Raw genomic sequence first — 27,309 nt, 5'->3', positions numbered from 1 at the left:
TGGTTGAAATGGTCTTATACTCTTATGGCACTTTGTTGAACGGCTATGAACGGCTATATAGGAATTACGGAGTAAAAATGTATGACCTTGGCTTTTTGCTTACGTGATTTAGATTTACCAATATGCCCTTTTCAGTTTTTTTTTTTATTTTTTTATTTTTAACCAATATGCACTTTTTAGTTTATCTTGATTTTTTTTTTTTAAATTGCCATGATGCATGGCCTTTTCATAAATCACATTGAATTTTGGGATAAAGCTTCAATTTATCACCTTCATAAACAAACAAAATTAGAATTATATATTCATCCCCCGTAACCATTTATCGATCAAACAAGGAACAATTCTATACACATTACAAACTAATATTCTTACGAAGTTCATGGAATTTATGTTGCAATTAGTAACTTTGCCTGGCCTCTATGTTTGCAACTACATACTCCATGATCGACTTGGGTGAAATAGCATTTAATACGAGCCTGAAAAAATCATGGGCATGTAACAAAATCTTGGTTCGTCATTGATTCAGTCTGTTTGGTCAACTGAAACCAATTCATGGAAAAATGTCAACCTATCAAGTTATGAAGTATGAAGCTCCAAAGAGAGAGTAACCTGTGAATCCCTCATTAATGACAATTTAAGTCTACGGTCTTCTTTAAACGTAATCACAAGCACACTGCTCTACTTTGAAGGCAGCAAACAAGGGCATTTTCGGAAGTATAATTTAAATAAGATGAAAGGCACTACATGTTTTCAAGTTCAGACAAAAAGAAAAGTAAAAAAAAAAAAAAACACTCTTTATTGATAGTGATGAAGATTAACGGCTTTGATTCTAAATTAATGTTGAAATTCAAGCTATTGCTTGTCATTTACTTGACAAACATTGTCATTTACTTTTGGAGACAATATGCTAATGGTTGATGGGGTAAATTAATGTAATAAGCTCATTTGTTTTGTTTATCTCTTTTTTTTTTTTAACAAGTTTTGATTATTTCTTTTGTTGATTACTGTATGTTAATGTAAAAAATAAAAAAATAAAATAAAATATATTAGAAAAAATACAATATTAATGTAATGTAGTATGGGCTGTATACATTGTGCTCCATTTTTGTAAAATGATAACACGGTGATTTAATTGTTTCACATTCCTCATTTTCACTTACCCTACTCCACCTTTATGACTTCATTCACACTATAAATTAAGGGCATTTTTTAGTATCTTAATTTTTTTTTTTTTAGTATCTTAATTAATAAGCTTATCGAATATTGAAGTGTTACAACTATTTTAACTCCCTTTTAAGTAAAAAGTGTTGGTTGTAATTTCAAAGTGTTAGATTAGAAATCTATAGTAAAATCACGCGATCATCTAACGTGATGAAATTATTCTTCTCCGAAATAAAGTAGAAGCCTAAAGGATCATTGATTGTCCATGACATGAGTTAGCTAATTTGGTAGCCATTTTAGGTTTCTTGAACGGATAATACGGAGTAGCCGTTTTGCGTCCTACAACAAAGTCACAAACATTTGACATTTTGATTTTTTAAGAGGGAGTAAGTGAAAGTTCACTTTTTATTCAAGTTCACGAGCCAGAAGCCCAAAATTCAACCTTTTTACTACCTAATGAACCATTTTAAACTAAAGGTATCAACATACCCGATGATAATTTGGCACAAACTTTAAATCAAAAGCTAGTGCACTACTCGATGTAAGTGACAAATTGTTGCATGCCTCCAACATCGGGTATGAATAGAAAGTTGATAATATACCTTATTGTTCTTGTCCTTTATTTCAAATTCTCATCCAACATTAAGTATTATTGGTGTATAAATATGATGGACTTGACTTGCTACACTTAGAGATTGACTTGTGGATAAGAAGATTTAAATAATAGTTAGGTTTTAGATTTACAGCTTCAAATCCCAACTAAGTTCGACTATCATTTGGCTACATTGGATTAATCAAGGCAATAATAATTAATCATTGTTGCCTTCATATATACTTTTATTCAGCTATATTGGAGATTTGGAGTAAACTAATTTAAGTTGGTGATATAAACAACCATTCTCATTCAATTCTTCAATATCAATACGGAGTACAATATTATTCCTATATAGCTAGCAATTGAATCAAATTCATTTTCAAGACTTTACGGAATAAAATATGGCCTCAAGGGACAAACAACCCACACATTTACTTCAACTTTGAAAAAAAAAATTCCAAAATTGGTCCAAAATCATGGATTATAACCTCTTAATTTTTGGATTGAAAGAGTGAGTTTAGGGTTCATTTATATATAATAGACTTGTCTTCACCAAAGAAAAAAAAAAAAAAATCTAATAGACATGTCAACATTTGATAATGGACTTCTCCAATTTGAATAATTGATAATGGACTATTGACGATGAATTTTGAATAACCTGGAGTATACCAAGCCCATAACTTAAATAATAGTATGGATCACATGTATAAGTGGGGGGCCTTGAAGACAAACTGGAAGATAGTGAAATAAAGTTAAGTCGTCCTCTTTTAAAAGGTTAGTTGTCCAATACTATTTGGATGAAAGACAAGGTTGCCCAATTATTGTTGATTAATAAGAAGCTTATCCACTCATGGGGCGTTTGATAGGAGGGAATGAGGGATGGAATTAAGTGGGATAAGAAGGTGGATTAACAGATGTAATAAGAATAAAAATAGTGTATTCCATTGTTTGGTTTGAGTTGGGATTAGATTAGAATAACTAATAAAAATACAAAATTATCATTACTATCCTTTCTTCACTCTCTTCTTTTCTTTCATTAAGGGTAGAAGTGTCTTTTACCCATTAAATTTAATCCCCATCCCTTATATGGTTATACCACCCTCTTACTTATTAATTTGGAGGGATAACTTCCTTTTTAATCCCCGTCCTAACCCCCTCATATCCCCATCCTTCTAAACAAACAAAGTACATTTTAAATCCCCCTCACTCTATACCTCTAAACAAACACCCTCTCATTAAATTTTCCCATGAACAAATTCCAATATCTCTAGTAATTTTAGGCCAATTTTCCGTTCCGTAGTTTTTTGATCCGTATTAAAACATTACGCTATTATTTATACGAGTATTTGGTATGATAATTTTTTTTTTTTTTTTACTTTTTTTTTTTAAAGGAATACTATGAGTACTTATTAAATATATTTACGTAATTTCTTAATTTAGACACAATGGCTCGTCATGATTACAAAGATTATCTCAATTTAAACCCGTGATAGGCATAACAAGGGTAATTTAGGGTAGTTTAAGAAATTAAGTCCATCATTAATGATCTACCTACTTTAAATTTTTTAGCTAAATTACCTTTCAATTTACAACAAATTAGCGCGAAATAAGACAAAAACAAACATAGAAAATCTCGTGCAAAATTACCGACAATAATGCAAGAAATATCCTGTGTATAATTGCTTAGAATTTTAAGGAAAATGGCAATTATACATTATTAAACGGTTAAACCCCAGATTAAAAGAGAGAAGAATCAAGAAATTGGGAAGAATCATTATTAGTAGCAGGAAGAATGTTCAAACTTTTCCAGAATTAACAATTGAAGAATTATTTGAGAAGCGTTTTTCATTACTTCTGCTCTTCTTCAATTACTATAATTCAACCTAATTCCTCGAATTTCAGGTACAAAAAATTTATCATTTAAGTCTAATTCAGTCCCAATTTTTAGGTTTTTTAATTTGATCACTGTTGTTTTTTAATCTGAATTTATTACGGAGTATCAATCTATAGTTGATTTAATGAGCATTTTAGCTTTTAAATTCGATCTTATTAGGTCATTGATTGTTGTAATTGTTGCGTAATTTAGCTTATTTCTGTGAAATTCGAGCTATTCAAACACCTAGGGTTTTTGATTAATTAATTCATCGTTATTAACTTATTACTGCTGCAATCTGAAAGAATATTGAATTATTTTAAGATCTAGAAATTTTGTCTGTTCTTTTGCCTATTTGTTGTTCGGGATAATTTGGTAGAATTAATCTAGGTTGTGGTTAGGTCAGTAACTCACCATTAAAAGCTAATATTAGGTTATTTTGCACTTTTGTAACTGAATTTTGCTAGATAAGTATTCTTGTGATTCTGGAATATGTTATAATTTTGGATTACATGGACAATTGCTGCATTGTCTTTCGATACCTAATGGCTAAAGCTCCAGAATAACGCAGCGACGTCCAATAATTCAAGATCATAATTCAAATTGAGAGGTAGCAGACAGTTGATGGTATATAATGGTATGGTTTGATGATAAAAGGATAGGTGTGGGAGCATGGATGAGAGGCATGTTGTATTGGACTTTCGGAGTGCAAGGACAGGCAAGCATCACTTATAAGAAATGCTTTCTAAGTAATGATGTCTCCAAAATTTACTGAATTGATACAAGAAAAAAGCTCAGTTAATGCATTAAGTTCCTGTGGTCGAGACAAGTCAATCCAATAGCAACACAATTTTCTCAATTAGTCTTCAATTTTGTATTGTGCCTGTACGTTGATATTTGTATACTTTATGAAGCTGCTTGTTTTGGTCAGCTCTTGCTTTAAATCCTTTAATAGACATTGTTGTGATGTTGTTTTGTGATTGCAGACTTGCAGTTGGTGGACTGCAGGACAGGAGATGAATATTGTTGAGCCAAACCAGTGATTTGAACTTCTCAAGTGGTCATTTTTCCGGTTCATTTTCCAATGTGGCCTTTGTGTGAATTTGTAAATAAATTATTAAGCTTGGAAGAGGTTACGCAAAATAGTTCAGATTGTAGCTTATCTGGCTCCTGCTCCCTCTATTCATCAAGTGATGGAATTGGCCACAATGTGATATTGCCCCGTTTACGTTTCATTGAGGTGGAGCATCATATTCTTGTTGACTTTTCATTCCTAGTCAATTATTGTGCTTTATGTTATTATATCTGGTGCATCAGTTCATATTGCATGTAAAGTGAATCTATTCAATTTCTATGTTCAAATGTGCTCACGCTGTCTTTTGGTACAATATTTATAGGTTCCTCATGTCAATCAGTTATCCAATTGGGATTGTGGTCTTGCCTGTGTTCTGATGGTTTTGCAAACGATTGGGATCAACAACTGTAGCTTGCATACATTGGAGAAGCTCTGCGGCACAAGGAGGTGTGTTTGATGTACTTTTTTTAACTTTGTAGTTTATAATAACTTGTATCAATGTGGAAGCTTATGCATTACTTTTGTGTGATTCATGCTTGACAAACTTGTAGTATACAGTATGGTTTGCTTGATTACATACTGTTTCATTTGATCCTTGATGGTATTTGACAATAGAGTCCAGACCTCTAAGGTAGAAACAGTACATATAGTTGTCAAATAAATATGTCAACCCTTGTTTTCAGCCTAGTCAAATTACCTTGCAATATACACACACACACACACACATATATATATATTAGGGGGAGGCTCTCGTGAGAATTTTTCTTATGTGAGAACACTCTTTATGTTCTAAATTTTTACTCATATGTTCTAAATTTTAAATCTGATGTTCTAAACTTTTCCTTAAGTGTTCTAAATTAAATCAAATGTTCTAATTTGGTACTCACATGTTCTAAACCATAAATTAGTTAAGTTTGATATCATAAATTTTAAATAACTTGTTCCAAAATTTTAACTTATACGTTCTAAATTTTAAAACGTGTGTTCTAAGATTTTTAATTATATGTTCCAGATTTTAAAGCGTATGTTCTATTTTTTTACTCGTATGTTCTAAATTTTTTACTCACACTTTCTATATTCTATATCAGTTTGTTTTAAATTTTTATTCACATGTTCATAATCTTAAATCAGATGTTCTAAATTTTATTCATATGTTTAAAATTACATAAAGCAGATTTTATAAATTTTTAATCACTTGTTCAAATTCTAAAGAGTGTTTAGAACATTAACTTTAAAATTTAGAACATACGTGTAAAAATTTAGAACATAAAGAGTGTTTTTACATAAGACCCTCTCCAATGGTGAGACTTGAGGGAGTTTCTTTAGGAGAGAGAGTATTTTTTGCAAAGGATACCAAGAAGTTGGTATCCAAATTTAGCAACTCCAAAAGAAAGTTGCTAATTTTAGATACTCAGTTTTGAATCTCATTTGAAATTAATATTATAATATGTTTTGTAATTTATTTAAGTGTTTATTTTATAATATGTTTTGTAATTTATTTAAGTTTTTATTTTATTTTTTTTCTAAAAAAACTTATAATATGATTTGGTGGGCCATAAATTGAAATTGACATTAGTATACTTTAGAAAATCTTACCATTGGGAAATTATACTTCACATGAGTTGCTAAATTGAGAAGTAGGTTGGGTATCACCATTGGAGGTAAAAAAACAACTCATTTTGAAAGTTGGGAGCACTGAAATGGGGCTTAGTGATGTGGGGTCTGGTTAAGAATGAAGTGCCATCTACGGAGAACTAATACTTTTCAAGGTGTCTTGCGTTTTATGCAAGATGATGAAGGGGAACATACAGATTGGTGAGATATTTGGGAACTTTCATTTTCTTTTCATGAACTCTGAATCTCATAGCGGCAGTACTGTTGGGATTAGAGGGTAATAGGAGCATTTGCTAACTAACATGTATTTTGCAAGGGGAAAGACGTATACATAACAAATTGTGTTTTGCAGATAGAGTGATATTCTTCTCTTGGTCACTTGTTTGTTTAGATAAAGTAGCAGCAAGAATGAGGGAGTTCATATTTCATCTTCTTTAAAATTCTGAACAGATTGGAAGAGAAAAAATGGAAATTTTAGCCGAAAAACAAACTCTTTATGTACCAGTCACTTCTCTTTTTGCAGTGTTTCAGACTCCCTTCTAAACTCAGGGCTGTTTAGGTTGCAAAAAATCCATATATATCTGAGTCTCTTCAGACACCATCAATAACTAGAATCATCCTTGATGGCTGCTTAAGTTGGTGCTGTTAGAATTTATCACCTTCGTCACCTCCTCGCTCAACCCTCCCTGGCATATTTTCATCTTTCTCTCCCTCCACTTCCGTGTTTCTGCTATTTTAGTTTGTTATGCTGTCACCCTTATGCAGTTGACATTTTTTCTTTTTATTATGTATTTTTCTAGGCAATATCCTCACCTTGTATGCGCAGACTTACTTATGACCAGTTACCTTGGCTCAATCCATACATATATACCAGGGTTATACACATGATAGATAAGGTTTTTGTTAGCAATAATTTTATGCTGAATGAGTAGTAGAAGTTTCCTCTATGTAAAAAGAACATTCCCTATGTATTCTGACAACAGGAATTTATGATTGTCTCTGAATTGGTTTCTTTAATTTTTCATCCTATTACCTTAAGTTAATTTATTTCACAAATGTTTGACTGTGATGCTGGCATACGTAGGGAACATTGACTTTTGTTACAGCTGTTAAATTCTGAAAGAGTCAATTGAATCTATCTAGAAACTTAGCTCTTTTGCTTGCATGTTAACTTTTGACTGAAATTTTTTAGTATATTTCTTGCTATATATTGTGTTTTCGTTTTAATATATATCTTTGATTTGGCAGCATATGGACTGTTGATCTGGCATATTTGCTGCAAAAATTTTCTGTCATCTTTTCCTATTTCACTGTGACTATAGGAGCAAATCCAAACTTCTCTGTGGAGTCATTTTATAAGGTAGCTTCCCGTACTATATACCCCTTTTTATCTTTCCCCTACACTTTCAATTTTCCTACAAGCAATTGTTTTTTTTTTTTTTTTTTTTTTTTTTGGGAACTGGGTGGTATGGTATTCGACATTTTAATTAGAAGGAACAACTAAGCAGTTCATGAAGTATGTGTCTTCATTTTAAGACCACACATGCAAAGATTGGAAAAATTAATGCTGTTTTTGTTTTCTGTTTTTTTAGTTGGCGTAAGTTTATTTAACCATTACAGTTTTCCCTGAAGAATGTTGCTTTTCTTAGTCTTTGGATTGACATTTACACTGATATTCGGAAAGTCACAATAAAAAGGTGAGAGACTGAGAGGTATTTCTGTATATAATTGGAATACTTAACAGATCCTTGGGCTTATTAGCTGGGGGTGTTTTATAGGGTATATATTTGTAAATCTTGAAGAGAGTTGGGCAGATTACAGTTTTTAATGTTATTTAAAAGAAAAAAAAAATTATCAGCTATCATGCAAAATTCAGGCATATAGTGTGTGAAAAGGCTATTTAAACTCATGTTAGTTTATGGCCTTATTTGACAATGAGTTGGTTATTGGCTATTTCACTTGGCTCATTTGAACCCTTTGTATTGTGTAAAATCATTTGTTGATTTTTAGCCATTTATGTGTAAAATTATCCACATTTGGGGAAACAGTTGAAAGCCATTGCTTTTCATTTTGACTAAAATCAATATCTTTTAAGGCAACCAAATATCCAATTACCAACTTTTTTTTTTTTTTTTTTTTTTTTTTTTTAGAAGCCTTTTTGACCACATTAAAGCGAATTCCTATCATCATAGAAGGCCAATAATTAATTGGGTTTATCGAGCTCAGATGAATGTTTAACGTGAACAATTGTGTCCGATGAAATACATACTTGCTAATAAGAATATAAATACACATCACTAATGATGAATTTTGTATAGTTTTGTGTGTTTTACCTCATATGTAGCCCAAATATAGACAAAGCTTAAATGTAAGTATGCTTATGGAGTTATGAATAATCTTTTGAAGGAGCTAATGTGTTTAGTATACTAGTTGCCAGTGAAAAAAATTAATGATGCTCATACACTAACATAAACAAGCATTAACTGACATGGAGCTTGATACAATAACTTCTTAGATGTTAGCTAAAGAGATTATTGAGATGTAATGCCTGGGAAAGCTGTGTTGGTTGCATTGTCCGCCAGTGGCTACAGGGTTCTCAATTCTCATCGTTGTTCATGAATGGAAGAGCTTGTATGATTTTTAATTTTGTGCGGAGAGGATTAGTATTCACATACAAGAATTTCCCTTGCAAAAGCATAAGTTTCTTAGTGTAGACCTTTGGTTTTTTCTTTTGTGCACTTCTCTTAGACTAAACAACACATTGTTTACACAAATCTCAAGAAAATTTTCGTGCCTATACACAAATTGTTGAATTTTTACCTTAATATTGTCATGTCTTTTAATTGATTATTATAGCTACCAGAAGTTATCATCTACTCTTTAAGTCCCTATAAACAATTTAGAATTGGCCTCTGGTAATCTATGCTTCATAGTTTCTTATCCCCTTTCCTCTTTACCTGCTCAGAATAAGAAAAAAAGAGAGTAAAAGCTGGCTAATTTACTTTGATGCAAATTTTATGCCTTCTGTAGTTCAATGTAAGTTTGGGCATGTGTTACATCAACTGGTAGATGAACTGTTAAGCAATGTAGAGATTGGTAATCCTGGTATAATATAGATTTTGAAAGAGGCCATAGGAGGCCTGAGATGCCTTGGATGGAGGGTGTTAATAATAACATGACGAAAATGGGCTTGTTAGAGCATTTGGCGCAAAATAGAAGTGTGTGGAGGAAGAGACTGGAGATAAATTCATGCAACCAACTCATATAGTGTTTTAAGCGTTCTTATTACACCATTACCAATTACCATGATAAAAAGATTTTTGCTTCATTACACTTGATGCATAACAAATTTACAAGTGATGATTAATTTTTTTGTAGGATCACTTACCACATGATTTGGTCCGAGTAGATATGTTGTTTCAAAGAGCATTTAAGGATGGAATCAGTATAGAGGTATAAGAAAGTTATAAAACTTGAATTTTCTCCTTCAACTTTGGCATTACAATAAGTTGGATATCATGTTGATGATTTCTGATCAACATTACCTTCTCTTGCAGTGCAGATCATTTAGTCAAAAAGAAGTACCTCTCTTGATCTTGTCAGGAAGATACGTAGCAATTGCTTTGGTTGATCAGTGCAAACTATAGTTAGTACTTGGTTCTTGTGCTGCTTCATTTATTATACTAATATTAAATTGTCTCAAGGATGACAATGTATATCTCTTTCCATGGTGTTTAATATTTCCATTTCAGCTTTTCCCTGAACCATATATTTTTGAAACCTATTTTGCATCGTGAAATCTTCATGATGTGCTTATTACTCATCTAGGGATTATAACTCTGAGATTTTACCCTTTGCATCTTCCTCAAAGCATATAGTAAATTCAGTGTCATGGCCTTTATTGCTATCTTGCCCATCTTAGACACAACAGCAACTATCCCTCCAAATATGTGGAGTTGCAGTAGTTATTTGACCGATAAAATCAACTTAACATGATTTTTTGGTTGTAAATTAAACTTGGGTAGCCTTTGTCTGAACTTATACTCCTGGAATTTTATTATTTTTAGGTGGAAATAAGCCTTAGTTCTGAATCTTTCTTTATTTTTGTTAATTTCAAATCTGGCATTGACCTTTTTCTAAAAGATGTCATTTACTACAGTCGGTTATTGCTGGAGGACTACCATGTTGAATTGTCTGAATTATGTGGAAGCAATCTGGGCTATACAGGTGAGAACTGTTGTTTCCTTCTCTATCAATATTGTGACGGAAGCCAAAAATCCTGGTAATTTTAGTCATTTGAATCCAAGTAATGCTGCTTATTAGCTAACCAGATCTTATTTTTTCTGAACCTATTTTACCTGAAATTATCTGAACTTGTTTTTTTTTTTTTTTTTTTTTTTTTTCTGAAATAAGATAATAAGTAAAAATAAGGTGAAACAAACAAACCCTGGGGAGTGGTTTCAAAGAGAGGAAAAAAAAAAAAAAAAACAAAAAACAAAACTAGGGAGTTGTTTTTTCCAAAAAACAATTCCAACGCTGGAATTTAATACCTTCATACGCTAACTAACTTTATAAGTGTAGATTTAAGACTTATGGCTTGGGACCAATTGTGATTGTAGCAATTCAGGAAAGGATGGTGTCCAACCAAAGTATGTTAGGGTTTTAAAATATTTGTTTGGTTGGACATACTAAGAAATATTTCCTAGGGTGTTTCTTATTCATGTAGTTCAATTTCCTAGGAAATGCAAAATATTGTTTGGTTCATCATGGCATGAGAAACTCCACTTGCCTAGGGTAACAACTTCCTCCATTAATCCTATGTTTTTGTCAACCAAAAAACAATGCGATATCCACTTCTCAAGTTTTTTCAATGTCAACAAAACAAGTATGAAGACTCAAGACTATAATATCCATATAGAATAAGATATTGCTTGTTCATTTCGAACTGCTATGTGCTCAACTTTTGGAAGTACATTTTAAATTGTACCCAGTTTGCTTTTTGTTATTTGTGTTGAGTAAAAGAGTTCTTATCAGCTGTTATCAAGATCAACATGAGTGCTCATTGTATGAGAATACTGGACTAGAAAATGCCTATGCATCCGTATTAAGGGGATGAGCACTCTAGGTAGTAGCATAGTAATGGTGTTCATTGTAGCTTGTAGAAGAAGATAGTTAAGTAGGTTGGTAGAAAGTATAAATTGATCAAATTAGGGAGAAAAATAGTATGTGAAGAATAAGAGTTAATTAGAGAGAGAGAGAGACTGTTTCTTAGGAGAGCACCAACCTCTCTAATGTTGGCCTATAGGTTGTAATCAGTGATTTCTACCGTGACTAGTTTTCCCTTAATCTGACTACCAATTTCTTCATCAATTCTTTTTAACCTTCTTAATTCCCTAATGTATATACGAAGTACTGTTTTAAGTGAGAATAGCTAAGGGTTGCTCAAAATGTGCTGACAGATTTTAAAGAAGTACACTGGTTTACATGTTATTGTTAACGTGGTCATTACTAATCTGCTGCTTTCTGCAGGTCATTATGTTGTAATTTGTGGGTATGATGCTGACAAAGATGAGTTTGAAATCAGGGATCCTGCCAGCTCAAGGTTTTGCATCCTTACTGACTTTTATATTGAGTCTCATTTTACAGTCTAATATCATGAAAATTGAAGACCTGTAGACAGATTGAATTGTGAAAGTCAGGAATTTAGTGATTTTAGATGGTTTGGCGGTATGAATTAGATGCATTTTAGTTTGGTTACTCATAGATCATGCAACGCTCATCCGTTCACGTCATATATTGCTTTAAGGATCATGCTCATCCTTTAGCTCAAGTACATCCTTGGCTGTAATACTAGAAAATCTGTTAAGAGTGTTACACTATTCTTCTCATTAGCTTTCATTCTTTGCTAGGAGCATTCATTAAATGGCTGATTTTGTTTCTTTGGAACTGTGCAGGAAATATCAGAAAATCTCTTCAAAACACCTAGATGAAGCTCGCAAATCTTTTGGTACAGATGAGGATCTTCTACTGGTAAATTCTTGACTCCCTTGATCAGGACATCAAAATTGACGTGCTCTTAATGATAGTTTTCCGTATATGCTCAAACAGAATGGTGTTTAACAACTTGTTATGTACAGATTTCACTTGATCAGAGATATAACGAAGAGGCGTCTCCGCTAATCTCAGGTCATGTTAATGAAGATCCATGAAAACTATCAAACTTGTGCAGTAAACTGTGTATATGATCCTTTGCATGTACAATATTATCCTCTGTTATAAGTTTCACAACATGTACCCATCCCCAGGTTTGGAAATTAGCTTAGATGGTCATCTGTAAATCATCGCTTGTGCTGTTGTGCATTAGATTGAATAATTCTTTTGTAAATCTCTTCAAATACATTCATCATAATTTCGAAGTATCTTAATACAAGTATAAATTAAGTTAATGCTGTTTCCGTCACTGAAACTCTATGACCCTCGAGATTTGTGATATCAAAAGGGCAAAATAGAAAGCTGTCGGAGTTCGATCTTGGCTCCTATGCTTACCCGTTCACAACTTGCAGTGATTTCATAAACTCAAGCCTACCACGGACATTTATGGTTTCAAACGGCATTATATGATCCCGAGATGTATCCCTTAGGGTTTCAAAACTTTAAGCCACCGTGCCCGATTGCCCCGAAACCTCAAAAACCGTGGATTATAGCCTTCAATTTTGTAATTTTTTGACCCTTTTTTGCCCGGAAATAAAAATTGTCGAGATGTTTACCATGGTCCCTAATACCCTCCAAGAATCCAATTGGGTCAGTTGAACCATCCAATATGCCCTTAAACGGCCATTTTACGCATTCACAATTTGAAGTGATTTCGTAAACTCAAGCCAACCACGGACGTTTATGACAGCATATAAAGATCATATGTGGTTTCAAACGGAATAATATGACCCCGAGATGTATCCCTTGAGGTTTCAAGGCTTTTTGCCACCGTGGCCCGAAACCTCAAAATTTCCTCAAAATGCGTGGATTATACCCTTCAAATTTGTAATTTTTTGACATTCTTCGCCCGAAAATAAAAATTATCGAGATGTTTACAGTCCCTAATACCCTCCAAGAGTCCAATTGGGTCAGTGGAACCATCCAATATGCCCTTAAACAGTCATTTTACGCGTTCACAATTTGAAGAATTTCGTAAACTCAAACCTACCACGGATGTTTATGACAGCATATAATGATCATATATGGTTTCAAACGAAATTATATGACTTTGAGATGTATTCCTTAGGGTCTCAAGGGTTTTCGCCACCGGGCCCCAAAACCTCAAATTTTCTCAAAAAGTGTGGATTATAGCCTTCAATTTTGTAATTTTTTTTATCTTTTTTCGCTCGAAAAAAAAATTTGCCGAGATGTTTACCATGGTCCCTAATATCCTCCATGATTACAATTGGGTCGGTGGAACCATCCAATATGCCCTTAAACAGTCATTTTACCCGTTCACAACTTGAAGTGATTTTGTGAACTCAAGCCTACCACGAACGTTTATGACAACATATAATGATCATATATGATTTCAAACGGCATTATATGACCCCGAGATGCATCCCTCAGGGTTTCAAAGTTTTTCGCCGCCGTGCCCCTAAACTCGAAATTTCCTCAAAAACCGTGGATTATGCCTTCAATTTTGTAATTTTTTGACCTTTTTTCTCCCGAAATAAAAATTGCCGAGATGTTTACCATGGTCCCTAATACCCTCCAATAGTCCAATTTGGTTGGTGGAACCATCCAATATGCCCTTAAACGGTCATTTTACGCGTTCACAATTTGAAGTGATTTCGTAAACTCAAGCATACCACGGACGTCTATGACAACATATAATGATCATATATGGTTTCAAACGGCATTATATGACCTCGAGATATACCCCTTAGGGTTTCAAGGATTTTCGCCAACGTGCCCCGAAACCTCAAAATTTTTTCAAAAAGCATGGATTATAGCTTTCAATTTTATAACTTTTAACATTTTTTCACCCAGAAATAAAAATTGTCGAGATGTTTACCATGGTCCCTAATACCCTCCAAGAGTTCAATTGGGCCGGTGGAACCATCCAATATGCTCTTAAACGGTCATTTTATGCGTTCACAATTTGAAGCGATTTTGTAAACTAAAGCCTACTACGGATGTTTATGACAACATATAATGACCATATGTGGTTTCCAACGGAATTTTATGACCCTGAGATGTATTCCTTAGGGTCTCAAGGCTTTTCGCCACCGGGACCTGAAACCTCAAAATTTCCTCAAAAAGCGTGGATTATAGTCCTCAATTTTGTAATTTTTTGACCTTTTTTTGCCTAAAAATAAAAATTGCCGAGATGTTTACCATGGTCCCTAATACCCTCCAAGAGTCCAATTGGGTCAGTGGAACCATCTAATGTGCCCTTAAACGGTCATTTTACGCTTTTTAATTTGAAGTGATTTCGTAAACTCAAGCCTACTACGGACATTTATGACAACATATAATGATCATATATGGTTTCAAACAGCATTATATGACCCTGACATTTATCCCTTAGGGTTTCAAGGCTTTTCGTTACCGTGCCCCGAAACCTCGAAATTCATCAAAAACCGTGGATTATAACCTTCAATTTTGTAATTTTTTGACCTTTTTTCTCCCGGAAATAAAAATTGCCGAGATGTTTACCATGGTCCCTAATACCCTCCAAGAGTCCAATTGGGTCGGTGGGACCATCCAATATGCCCTTAATCGGTCATTTTACGGGTTCACAATTTGAAGTGATTTCGTAAACTCAAGCCTACAATGGATGTTTATGACAACATATAATGATCATATATGGTTTCAAACGGCATTATATGACCCCGAGATGTATCCCTTAGGGTTTCAAGACTTTTCGCCACCGTGCCCCGAAATCTCAAAATTTCCTCAAAAAGCGTGGATTATAGCCTTCAATTTTGTAATTTTTTGACCTTTTTTCGCCCAGAAATAAAAATTGTCGAGATGTTTACCATGGTCCCTAATACACTCCAAGAGTCCAATTGGGTCAGTGGAACCGTCCAATATGCCCTTAAACGGTCATTTTACACGTTCACAATTTGAAGTGATTTCGTAAACTCAAGCCTACAATGGACGTTTATGACAACATATAATGATCATATATGGTTTCAAACGGCATTATATGACTCCGAGATGTATCCCTTAGGGTCTCAAGGCTTTTCGCCACCGGGCCCCGAAACCTGTAAATTTTCTAAAAACGTGGATTATACCCTTCAATTTTGTAATTTTTTTGACCTTTTACGTCCGGGATTAAAATTTGCCAAGATATTTACCATGGTCCCTAATACCCTCCGGGAGTACAATTGGGTCGGTGGATCCATCCAATATGCACTTAAACGGTCATTTTACATGTTCACAACTTGAAATGATTTTGTAAACTCAAGTCTACCACGGACATTTATGACAATATATAATGATCATATGTTGTTTCTAACGGAATTATATGATCTTGAGTTGTATCCCTTAGGGTCTCAAGGCTTTTCGCCACCGGATCTCGAAATCTTAAAATTTTCTCAAAAAGCGTGGATTGTAGGGTGTATTCCTTTTCATCTCTTGCTTTATTTAATTTTTACGTAGAAGTATCAAATGCTTGAATATGATTATATGATTCACCTACATAGTAAAGAAAACTGTTAGACATGTACAACTTTTTTTTTTCCCAGATCCATGTGAAAAAGGGCTCAAAATGCGAAACATCCGTAGACTATGATAGTGTTCATGCTAAAAATTTTACTTTACTTTGTCTGAATATTGTCAATAATCGCAGAAAACGAAAATCATTTGTCAAAATTAATGTAGATGAGTTGTTTAGGACTGATAATAAAATCCTCTTAATATTCTAATTTAGGACATGTTAAGTGATTTTGATCAACTTATGTTAAAAAAAGACTTCATTTTAGACATCCCAAATTAGTTTGAAAAAATCAAGAATCATGCAATGACAAACTTTTGTACAATAGCTTTATTCATTCGGTTTTGTCCTATGTAAAACTAATACTCTAACAAGTACGACAAATTAGTGAATCACTTTCTAGCTGGTAAGAAAATTGCTCAAAAGAAATGTCACAAATAAGACAATAATGTTACAAAAGTAATTAGATAGACAAATGGAAGAATATAAGGGTGGCAGGTAAACTGTGTACAATAAAATGGAGATGGTTGCGATAGTGGATGACATATTAACCTTTGAATCCAGATTTTCTCGATCAATAAGAATTCAGAGATATCCCTTTCAAAAAACCAAAAAAAAAAAAAAAAATAGAATTTAGAGATATCTTAATTGTTTTGTGGTTAGTTGAATTCACAGCAACGAACCTGCTTGTAAGCTGGTATTGATAACTGATAAAGTTAAAGTTGTTTTCATCCTTCCCCCTACCCTGAAGCTTGAATTTGGATTTTTCAAGTTTAATACAAATCGTATTTAGGTTTCTCACTTTCTCGTAACAATTTTAAACTGAGTAATTAGTTCGTGCCATAAATTGTCAACCCTACTAAAACTACACTTCATATATGTTGGAGTTGGTAATGCAACCGGAGATATTTATTCTCATTTGGTTGTAGACTCGTTTTGCAACAATTGATACATGGTCGTGTGTCTAATAGTACACGATCGTGTGATGGCTCTTGCATATGAACCTGACTACACAACCGTGTGTTCTCTCCTACACGACCGTGTGATAGCTCTTACATATAAACCCAACTACACGGCCGTGTGTTCTTTCCTACACGACCGTGTGCTTTTGCGGACAAGATTTTACCACACGGTTGTGTACCCTCACCTACACGACCGTGTACGGCAGCATCAAAGAGGAAGTTTATATTTATTAGGTTTCTTTTGAAGACCTTATAAATATACTACTACTACTTTTCCTGATTGATTCATACGTTAATTTCATTATTGAAAATACCCTAAACACACAAACACAAACCTACCCTTTGAGATCTGAACAGTTCTTAAGCAATTCCACTCTTCGGGTTCGGGTGCACGAATTACGAAGGAGAGTTGCGTTAAACTTGGGGGGCGTGCGTCACTAGGAAACTTGTACCGGTGGTGGCGTCTTTCGCTTCTAAGGCAGTGGATTTTGTTCCGCGGCGCGACTGTGAGTTTGAGATCTTCAATCCAGAAAAGTTCTAATCTTTTGTTTGTTATTGATTTTAACAGTTATTTTACCAACAATTTAGAAGCGAAAATAGTATTTTTTACTGTTGATATCATGATTAGCAATTCTCAAACTCGTTTATACCTAGATCTGTCTAAGGTTGAGTCTCTTGATGGAATTAATTATAAGAGATGGTTACAAAGATTGTTGATTGCTTTTGAACAAGTAGAGGTTGATTATGTTCTATTTAAGGATGCCCCAAAACCTATTGAACAAACCATTGCTATGATTGAAATTCCTAGTACCCCTGTTGCTAGAAATAAAGAATCTGACCCTAGCCGCCAGAGCACCACTACTGTGATTGTTAATGAATCTGAAATCAAGAATTTTGATCGAGACAATAAGTTTGTTAGGGGTCATCTATTGAACCACATGAAAAACAATATTTTTGATTTGTATGTCAATATGAAATCTGCTAAGGAGATGTGGGATTCCTTAGAAAAGAAATATGGTGCTGATGACGCTGGGAAAAAGAAGTATGTGACTGGAAATTGGTTGAACTTCAAATTGGTTGATTCGAAGCCTATCATGGACCAAGTCCATGTGTATGAAAATTATGTTGCTGAAATTCTTGCTCAAGGTATGAAGATGTGTGAAATCCTACAGGCTAATGTTTTAATTGAGAAATTACCGGATTCCTGGTCTGATTATCGTAATCACCTCAAGCATAAAAAGAGGGATTTAACCCTAGAAGAATTGGTGAGCCACATGAAGATTGAGGAAGTGAACAGGCTTAAGGATGTCTCCTCTAAGCCAAAGAACGAGTTAGCGGTAAAAGCTAACCTTGTTGAATCTAATGCTGACTCTGACAGGAAATCAGGTGACAATCGAGCCAAGATGGGGAAGTTTGAGAAGAAGGGAAGTCTCCAAGCTAAGGGCAAGATTGAGAAGAAAAACACTATCAAGTGTTGGTCATGTTGTGAAGTGGGGCACTTTGCTTCACAGTGCAAGAACAAGAAGAAGAAAAATCCGAAGTCGAGTGGAAGGAACAAAAGTCAGGCTCATCTGGTTGAGAACAAAGATGAAGATGTCATCGCTGCAGTTGTCTCTAAAGTCAACTTGGTTGAGAACAACACTGAATGGATTGTGGACACTGGTGCATCTAAACACTTCTGTGCTAACAAGGAACTGTTTGTCAGTATGGAAGAGGCAAAGGAAGGTGAACAAGTCTACATGGGAAATTCAAGCAGCTCTGAGGTACTTGGGAAGGGCAAAGTGATTCTGAAGCTGACTTCAGGGAAGACATTGGCTCTTCACAATGTGATGTATGTTCCTTCTCTTCGTAGGAATTTGATTTCTGGTGCTTTGTTGAACAAAGTAGGAGTTAAGTTAGTTTTTGATGCTAATAAACTTGTGTTAACCCGTAATGGAGAGTATGTTGGAAAAGGTTACCTTAGTGGGGGCCTATTTGTCCTTGAGATTGTAACTGTTTCTTCCATGAATAAGATTTCTACTTCTGCTTATATTGTTGAGTCCTTTAAATTATGGCATAGTAGATTGGGTCATGTAGGTGCAACGAAATTGAAACAAATGAAAAATTTGAATTTGCTCCCAAACATGTCACTAGATGGACTTGAAAAATGTGAAGTGTGTGCGGAGTCTAAATGTGTGAAGAAACCATACAAAACTGTTACAAAGAGAGAGACTACACCACTTGAGCTAATTCACACAGATTTAGCAGACTTTAAGAACTTGGAAAGTAGGGGCGGGAAACGTTACTACATCACTTTTGTTGATGATTGTTCGAGGTATAGTAAAGTGTATCTCTTGAGAACAAAGGATGAAGCCGAGTCCAAGTTTCTTGTGTATAAGGCAGAAGTAGAAAATCAGTTAGACCGGAAAATAAAGAGAGTTCGCTCATACAGGGGTGGAGAGTATGGTTCCGATTTCCTCAAGGATCTATGTGAAAGTGAGGGAATTATTCATGAAGTATCTGCACCGTATACTCCACAGCAAAATGGTGTGGCAGAGAGGAAAAATAGGACTCTGAAGGAGATGATGAATGCAATGCTCTTAAGTTCCGGGTTGCCAGACAATTTATGGGGAGAAGAGATTCTATCTGCAAATTATGTACTGAACAGAGTGACTCACAAGAAGTTAGACAAGACGCCATATGAGATATGGAAGGGTTATGCTCCAAACCTAAATTACATGAAAGTGTGGGGGTGTCTAGCAAAGGTGGGTTACCCTTCGTTCAAGCGCTCAACGATAGGTTCTAGGACCTATGATACAATGTTCATTGGTTTTGCTGAGAATAGTGCCGCATATAGGTTTATGAGTTTGGAAGATCGCTCTATAAGTGAATCCTGTGATGCAGAGTTCTTTGAACAGGTATTTCCGTTGAAGAAAACTTTAGTTACTAACGACGTTCCTTCAGTCTCTTCATCCACAGAGCCAGAAGATGCTACGCCTAGGATTGATAGTGAGATTCAACCTAGGAGGAGTAAAAGGCAAAGAGTGGAGACAAGCTTTGGGCTGGATTTTCTAACAGCTTTCTTAGCAGAGTTCGGAAATCTCACTGAATTTGAGGATGATCTAGATGAGATCATGCTGTGTCTACAGGTTGTGGATGAAGACCCGAAATCGTTCGAAGAAGGTATGAGCTCGGTGGATGCAAATTTTTGGAAGGAAGCTGTGAACAGTGAGCTTGATTCAATCATGTCCAATGGGACTTGGGAGCTCGTGGACTTACCGAAAGGGAGTAGAGCTATTGGGTGCAAGTGTATTTTCAAGAGAAAAATGAGAACTGATGGCACCGTGGAAAGGTTTAAGGCTAGATTGGTGATAAGGGGCTTCGTCATACAATTTAGTTGTGCATCAGATGGATGTTAAGACAGCTTTTCTGAACGGCGATTTGGAGGAGGAGATCTACATGGAACAACCTCCGGGCTTTGTAGTTCCCGACATGGAGAATAAAGTTTGCAGACTAAAGAAATCCCTGTATGGTTTGAAACAAGCTCCGAAGCAATGGTATGAAAATTTTCATAATAATATTCTTAGTTTTGGTTTTGTCGTTAATGGTAGTGATGCATGTGTGTATTCAAAGATGTTTGGTGCTCAATGTGTCATTTTATGCCTGTATGTTGATGACATGCTCTTGTTTGGCACGAATATGTATGTCATAAATGAAACTAAGAAATTTCTAAACTCAAAGTTCGAGATGAAGGATTTAGGAGAGGTAGATGTGATTCTTGGTATTAAGGTTACTAAGACCAAGAAAGGTTATTTTCTGTCTCAGTCTCATTACGTGGAGAAAATTCTGAAGAACTTTAATTGTTTTGAATTGCCTCCATTGAAGACACCCTATGATCCTTGTGGAACTTTGGTGAAGAATGTGGGAGATAGTGTGTCTCAAACGAAATATGCTAAGGTGCTTGGTAGTTTGATGTTTTTAATGAACTGTACTCGTCCCGACATTGCTTTTGCAGTAAGTCGACTTAGTCGCTATACTCATTGTCCTAGTGAGCAACATTGGGTTGCGTTGAGGCGTGTGCTTAGATATCTTTGTGGAACCATGTCTTGGGGATTAAATTTTGTTGGTCATCCTTTGGTTCTTGAAGGATATTGTGATGCAAATTGGGTGACAGATAGCGACGTTCTACCAGTGGGTATGTCTTTTCCCTTAGCGGGGGTGCAGTTTCATGGAAGTCTGGAAAGCAGACTTTCATAGCTCGATCGACAATGGAAGCTGAATTCATCGCATTGGATCTTGCTACTCAAGAAGCAGATTGGTTGAGAAATCTGCTAATTGACATTCCCTTGTGGGGGAAGCCGACACCACCTGTGTCGATGCATTGTGATTCACAAGCTGCTATATGTGTTGCTAAGAACAGCGTCTACAATGGTAAGAAAAGGCACATAAGGGTCAGACACGAGTCTGTGAGGCAGTTTATTGTGAATGGGGTTGTTTCGAGACTATGTTCGAACGGAGAAGAACCTGGCAGATCCCTTTACTAAGGGATTAAGTCACAGACTGGTGGTGGAGTCATCAACTGGTATGGGTTTAGGACCTATGTTGTAATGGCTTGATTTGTAGCTATAAGCTATGTGACATGATACATTGGTTATAATAAATCTGAAACCTGTTTTGGTTTATTTGTTTCATTGTGGTGAGTCATGTGGATTTAATATTTAAAGTATCATGTGTTTGAGTCCATTACTCTTTAAGAGTGGTAAATATTACCAGTTAGATTCTGTTAGGATGAGCTTGACTCTTAATGTCATTTGTCCAGTTGTTTTCTGAGCAGGGTTTGATGGAGGTTCTTAAGTGTGTTATTAAGACCTTTAGCCCAGTGGCTCTTAAAATAGGATTGATAATGACACCGATAATTGAGGGTTGAACTTTTGTTCTTAATGTTCTAATTCCATTGCATGAAATTCTTTGGTTTGCAAGGTGCTTGAATGTGTTTCAAGCCTGCTGGGAAAGACCTTGAATTTGCTGGGAATGTGTGTGTATAGCACGTAGATTGAACACCTACGTGAGTACGAGGGGTGGCCTCCTTCAAGGGAAGACTGTGGTATTGTTTTCCTGAAGTACTCATGAGTGCCCAAGTGTTGGCTAAGACTGGCGGAGTTGCTCAAGTTTCAAAAGGTGAAGTATGTGATACATGTTCCTTCCTCGCTCCTGGGAGTTCAAACCTTTGGATACTCATCAGAAGAGTGTTGAATACATGTGTTACTAAGGCATTAGTTCAAACCTTACGGATACTAGTGTTTAAGTACCTAACCTTTCATTTACTGTTCAGATTTCATGATCTCATGTCCGTTTGCATTAGTGGGGGATTGTTGGAGTTGGTAATGCAACCGGAGATATTTGTTCTCATTTGGTTGTAGACTCGTTTTGCAACAATTGATACATGGTCGTGTGTCTAATAGTACACGATCGTGTGATGGCTCTTGCATATGAACCTGACTACACGACCGTGTGTTCTCTCCTACACGACCGTGTGATAGCTCTTACATATAAACCCAACTACACGGCCGTGTGTTCTTTCCTACACGACCGTGTGCTTTTGCGGACAAGATTTTACCACACGGTTGTGTACCCTCACCTACACGACCGTGTACGGCAGCATCAAAGAGGAAGTTTATATTTATTAGGTTTCTTTTGAAGACCTTATAAATATACTACTACTACTTTTCCTGATTGATTCATACGTTAATTTCATTATTGAAAATACCCTAAACACACAAACACAAACCTACCCTTTGAGATCTGAACAGTTCTTGAGCAATTCCACTCTTCGGGTTCGGGTGCACGAATTACGAAGGAGAGTTGCGTTAAACTTGGGGGGCGTGCGTCACTAGGAAACTTGTACCGGTGGTGGCGTATTTCGCTTCTAAGGCAGTGGATTTTGTTCCGCGGCGCGACTGTGAGTTTGAGATCTTCAATCTAGGAAAGTCTAATCTTTTGTTTGTTATTGATTTCAACAGTTATTTTACCAACAATATATACCTATGTTTTTTATTATGTGCAAACAAATAGGTATTATTTGTGAGACATAACATTTTTTTTATTGCACTTTCACACATGTATCTTGGGCTTACTTTTTTATCTTATAAAATTGAATTGTACAAATATATTTTACTTTATTACAAATATATACTATGTGTTAAAAGGCAGCAAAATTGGATTTCAACAATGAAATGTTGTTTTTAATTTTGATCAACAAAAATATTTAATAGCAGGATGTTAAGAAGTTGCTTAATACAAAAGAGTTAGGTAAGAAGAATACAAAGGGGGCGATTCACACGTACACTTCGCCATGTATTTATAAGTTATGTGTAATGTCTGCCATAATTAATAGACTATATTATTCAGCATAATGCAAATCATAAAAGTGGGGAAAAAAACAGGGAACCCATGATTTAATGATGTGGATGTACACAAGTAACACAACATCTTGTTAGTGAAAGGTATAGACATGCTTGCATGGCATCACACTGCCTCTAATAATATTTTAACCTACAATTTTTGCTTCATTTGCATATTTAATTTAATTTTAATTTTATTGGATCGCCCACATAAATTTTATATTTTGGCTATGTAGGTCCATATTCAATGTAAACACCTACACATACACATGCAAATCGAATATACATACTATACATGTACAATTGTACATAATCTTGTTGATTTTGGTAATATGAGTATATGACTATTAATATCAAGTTCTTTGAATTGGTAGAATATTTCTGATTATACTTTGTGCTTATTCTTGTCACTTGAGCCCTATTCGGAGCTATTAGCTGTTACTCGTAACTTCATTTTGCATTGTCTATGGATGTAGAATGAGAATATTTAGATCATGTTGGTTTGTGTTTGATTGACAAAGATGGGTTTAGTGGCTTATGTCTACGGAGATTTTCCTAAAAGTAACAATGTCCTTGGAATTAGATAGTACGAGTAATATTTACAGCAAGATAGGATCGAATAATAAGGTTATTTCAAATAATGAATGATTTGTAGATTAGAAGGAATAGTATGTCTAGATAATATATATACACCCACATACTCGTATATGTGAGTTGCAAAGCACTCAATCATCAATTGAACATTTGAACCAATGTTTCCATCAAGTCTACCACATTGTATATACAATTGAACAAAAAAATCACAAGAGGAAACATGTAATAACTTTGGAAAATCACACACAAATTAACTCCAATCATGGGATAACTCTTTTTATAAAAATATTTGAGTAAACATACAAAGTAGTGTTGTAGTGTTTATAATTTAAATACTTCGTACTTACTACAGTATTGCAAAAACTTCATTTCAAAAAATAGTGTTACTCCGTAGGTAAATTCTTATAGTTGATATTGAAAATTTGGAATTAAACTGGTAAATAATGAAATTTCTTACAGAAAAATTAATTCTTATGTGAGTTGAACAAAATTTGCAAGTACACAAAGGTAAAGAGATGCATGGTCTAACCTTGTACCTAAATTAGTGCTACATGCTTAGATAGGCTATAGGTGAAGCACTTAGGACGACTGTAGGTAATCATATACAAGTATGTGTCATAAACTCATAATTAACATAGATATGACATGGATAGTTGCCTTATCTTTTACACTAATGTCAGTAATGTGCTATCAAGATGTTCACGAAGTTATTGCAAGATTTTGTATGTATTAGGGTGATGAACTGATGATGGAAGATTTTGTTGCACAAACATAACAAAATTATACTCTGTGAAAGTAAGATTTCATTGTACTCAAACATGAACTATTGAGCTAAGGTTCTTTTTATTTGCACCTTATTCAAATTATAATGTCAATTCGAAACTTATTTGATTTGACTGAAACCGATTTGGATTGATTAGACATGATTATAAATTTACAATACAACTAACTTTTGAATCTCATCTAAATTAATTGTATTTGATTTGAACTTGTCTAAAATTATTAGACTTAAAACTTTTTTTTTTACTACCAGTAGTAGATGAAATGATACACTTGAAGGTTCCTATAAGCACACCACATCAAACTTTTTAAAGGGATCTTACAAATATTTCAAGAACCATGAAAGATACTTCTTAAAGAGTGAGGGATCTTACAAGTGGTTAGCTTTCCCCTCCCAATTTCAGAAGAACCTATGATCGATCATTACTTGTACTTGTGGTTTTCCAAACACCAAAACATAAAAAATGATGAATACTCCTTATATCTTCTACTACTTAATTTACCTATACATATTACATAGCACTACGCCACTACTGTTGTATGTCTTGATGATAAATTTGTCTGATCTATATTGCAACTAATCATTATTTGTATGCGTACATTTTCGGTCAATATAAAATCAAATGGAAAAAAAAAATACCAAAAGGAGAAATAAAATTATAATCCTAAGATCACATAGTATCTTCTTCAAAATGCATTAACTTTATGCTAAACCACATGATAAGGACAATCAAAATCAAATTAATATTATAACTATATAATTAATCATAATGAAGAAAGTAATCCCTTGAAAAACAAGAATCCGAATCCTTTTGCATAATTTCCTCGGACCCCATTTCACCATTTTGAAATTTAGAATCACTTGCTACCCAAGTTTGTCTTACAAAATCCCACTCACTCAAAAAAAAATTAGATTAAAGCAATTTCATGAATTGAAGATTCATTCAACCTCCACTTCCATGACCCAGCAAAAGATGATCACAAGTACACTACCACTAGTGAATTTGCAAATTACTCACTCTTATTTTAATGCATGTGATAATAGTGGGTCCAATAAACCATTTTTCAAAATTTTTGAAAAATAAAAAAGAGGGAACCAAAATTCAAAAGACAGAATTATGAAAAATTGTGTGTATAACTAAAGTTTGGTAGGTTGTATATTCATTGGTTCATTCTTATTCTTAAGCTGTACCCCCGATTAATTAAGAAAACCTTAACCACTGCGTGGGGTATGTTATTCTTTGATGTTCGTTTTCTTCCCACAATTTTATTTTTATTTTTTTTTGGGATAAAATTTGTATTTTTGGGGTAAAATTTGTGTTTATTTGGGTCCACAAAATCAAATGGTAAACCTAGGAAAGCAGTTGGCGTACAACATTACGGTCACTATCAAGAGTTTCAACATGGATAATTCATCTTATAGAAAGCATTAGTAGATTGATTGCATGTAATACGAGTAGTAGATTACATTTGATTTAGTTTTAATGCTCAGGTTTATTTAATCAGTATATATATATTATATTGGTAATCAAATACTCGTTAAGTTGTATCGATTTGATAAAGAAAGCTAGTTTTAGGGGCTGTTCTCTTACGTTGAAATTCAGTTCAGTTCAGTTCAGTTTAGTTGAGTTCAGCTCAATTCAGTTCAGCTCAATTCAGTTCAGTTCAGCTCCTAATTTCCTTCTCTTATAAAATATTCAGTTCAGTTCAGTTCAGTTAAGTTCAGTCAATGAGAACAAGCATTTAATCATGTGAAATTAGCTATATATGATTCGTAAATATTAATTATTACAAACTTAAATCAATAGTCTGAGGGTTCATGTACTAGTATTAATTATTACTTTGAAGTCTGGTTTGAAATGGAGTTGATGGATTTTGTTCTTGTAGGTTGTAAGAAAAAAAGATGGTACTAGGCAATAGGATGACTTGAGAGTTGAGACCCAACACAAGAAAAGCATGGGTATAGCACCATATATAGTCAAGGGGTAAGCATTGCACAAACTATTACCAACCCTACTAATGATGATGGATCATGGATCGTACTTTGAAAAATATTTTATTGCAAAAAGTTATAACGGCAAAACATAACAACATATTCATACTACGTATAAATATATTCCGAACTATGAAGGGTTGGGTACGTAGATTTGGATCGCGCCTAGAAAATTCTTTTGAGAATCACATTATGTGAAACAACATGGTGATTTAATTATATGTATGCAAAATCAATAAAAGGTGCGATTTAATATCATCTTAAACAAATGTTATATTGCATGGAATTCCTCTTACTTAGCACTATATTTTTTACTCTTATGTAGAAAGGTTTTCTATAGGAAGCAACAATTTATGATACATAATTTTTTTTTTAACACAACATGGAAGATATATTAATTAATAGATTATCCTTACATCCATAATATTACAAGAAAATGCGATGTAAGTAACCCCAACAACTCTTCCTAGTACCACATCACAACAGAACGAAACTAAAAACAAAAGGCAAGTACACATAAACAAAAAATAAAGCCAACTAACATCAACAACAACAGAACATCTAAGCAGAAGGAGAAGGAGAGCA

The 27,309-nt window shown here is 34.4% G+C and overlaps 1 protein-coding gene across 1 annotated transcript; it reads left to right on the top strand.

The window, feature by feature from the left end:
• Window positions 1–3,467: 3,467 nt before the first annotated feature.
• LOC145594565 (guanylyl cyclase 1-like) lies at window positions 3,468–12,764 on the top strand. Its single transcript, XM_081650882.1, has 10 exons — window positions 3,468–3,658; window positions 4,616–4,869; window positions 5,027–5,151; window positions 7,567–7,678; window positions 9,697–9,771; window positions 9,876–9,964; window positions 10,478–10,545; window positions 11,848–11,920; window positions 12,273–12,348; window positions 12,456–12,764. Exons 2-10 carry the CDS (start codon window positions 4,714–4,716, stop codon window positions 12,525–12,527), a joined length of 846 nt encoding a protein of 281 aa, XP_081507008.1. The 5' UTR covers window positions 3,468–3,658; window positions 4,616–4,713; the 3' UTR covers window positions 12,528–12,764.
• The last annotated feature ends 14,545 nt before the right edge of the window (window positions 12,765–27,309 follow it).

This window comes from Chenopodium album, chromosome 19 (genome assembly GCF_948465745.1).
Source record: "Chenopodium album chromosome 19, dcCheAlbu1.1, whole genome shotgun sequence".
In the NCBI taxonomy this organism is placed as follows: Eukaryota; Viridiplantae; Streptophyta; class Magnoliopsida; order Caryophyllales; family Amaranthaceae; genus Chenopodium; species Chenopodium album.
The sequence above is the reverse complement of the archived record's forward strand: the minus strand, read 5'-3'. Positions and strand labels throughout refer to the sequence as shown.

Excerpts from the sequence above, each read along its gene's own strand:
- LOC145594565 (XM_081650882.1), top strand. The coding sequence starts at position 4,714 with ATGTGGCCTTTGTGTGAATTTGTAAATAAATTATTAAGCTTGGAAGAG. Across the intron at positions 7,679-9,696 it reads CTGTGGAGTCATTTTATAAG|GATCACTTACCACATGATTT; the intron begins GTAGCTTCCCGT and ends ATTTTTTTGTAG. Across the intron at positions 11,921-12,272 it reads AGGGATCCTGCCAGCTCAAG|GAAATATCAGAAAATCTCTT; the intron begins GTTTTGCATCCT and ends GGAACTGTGCAG.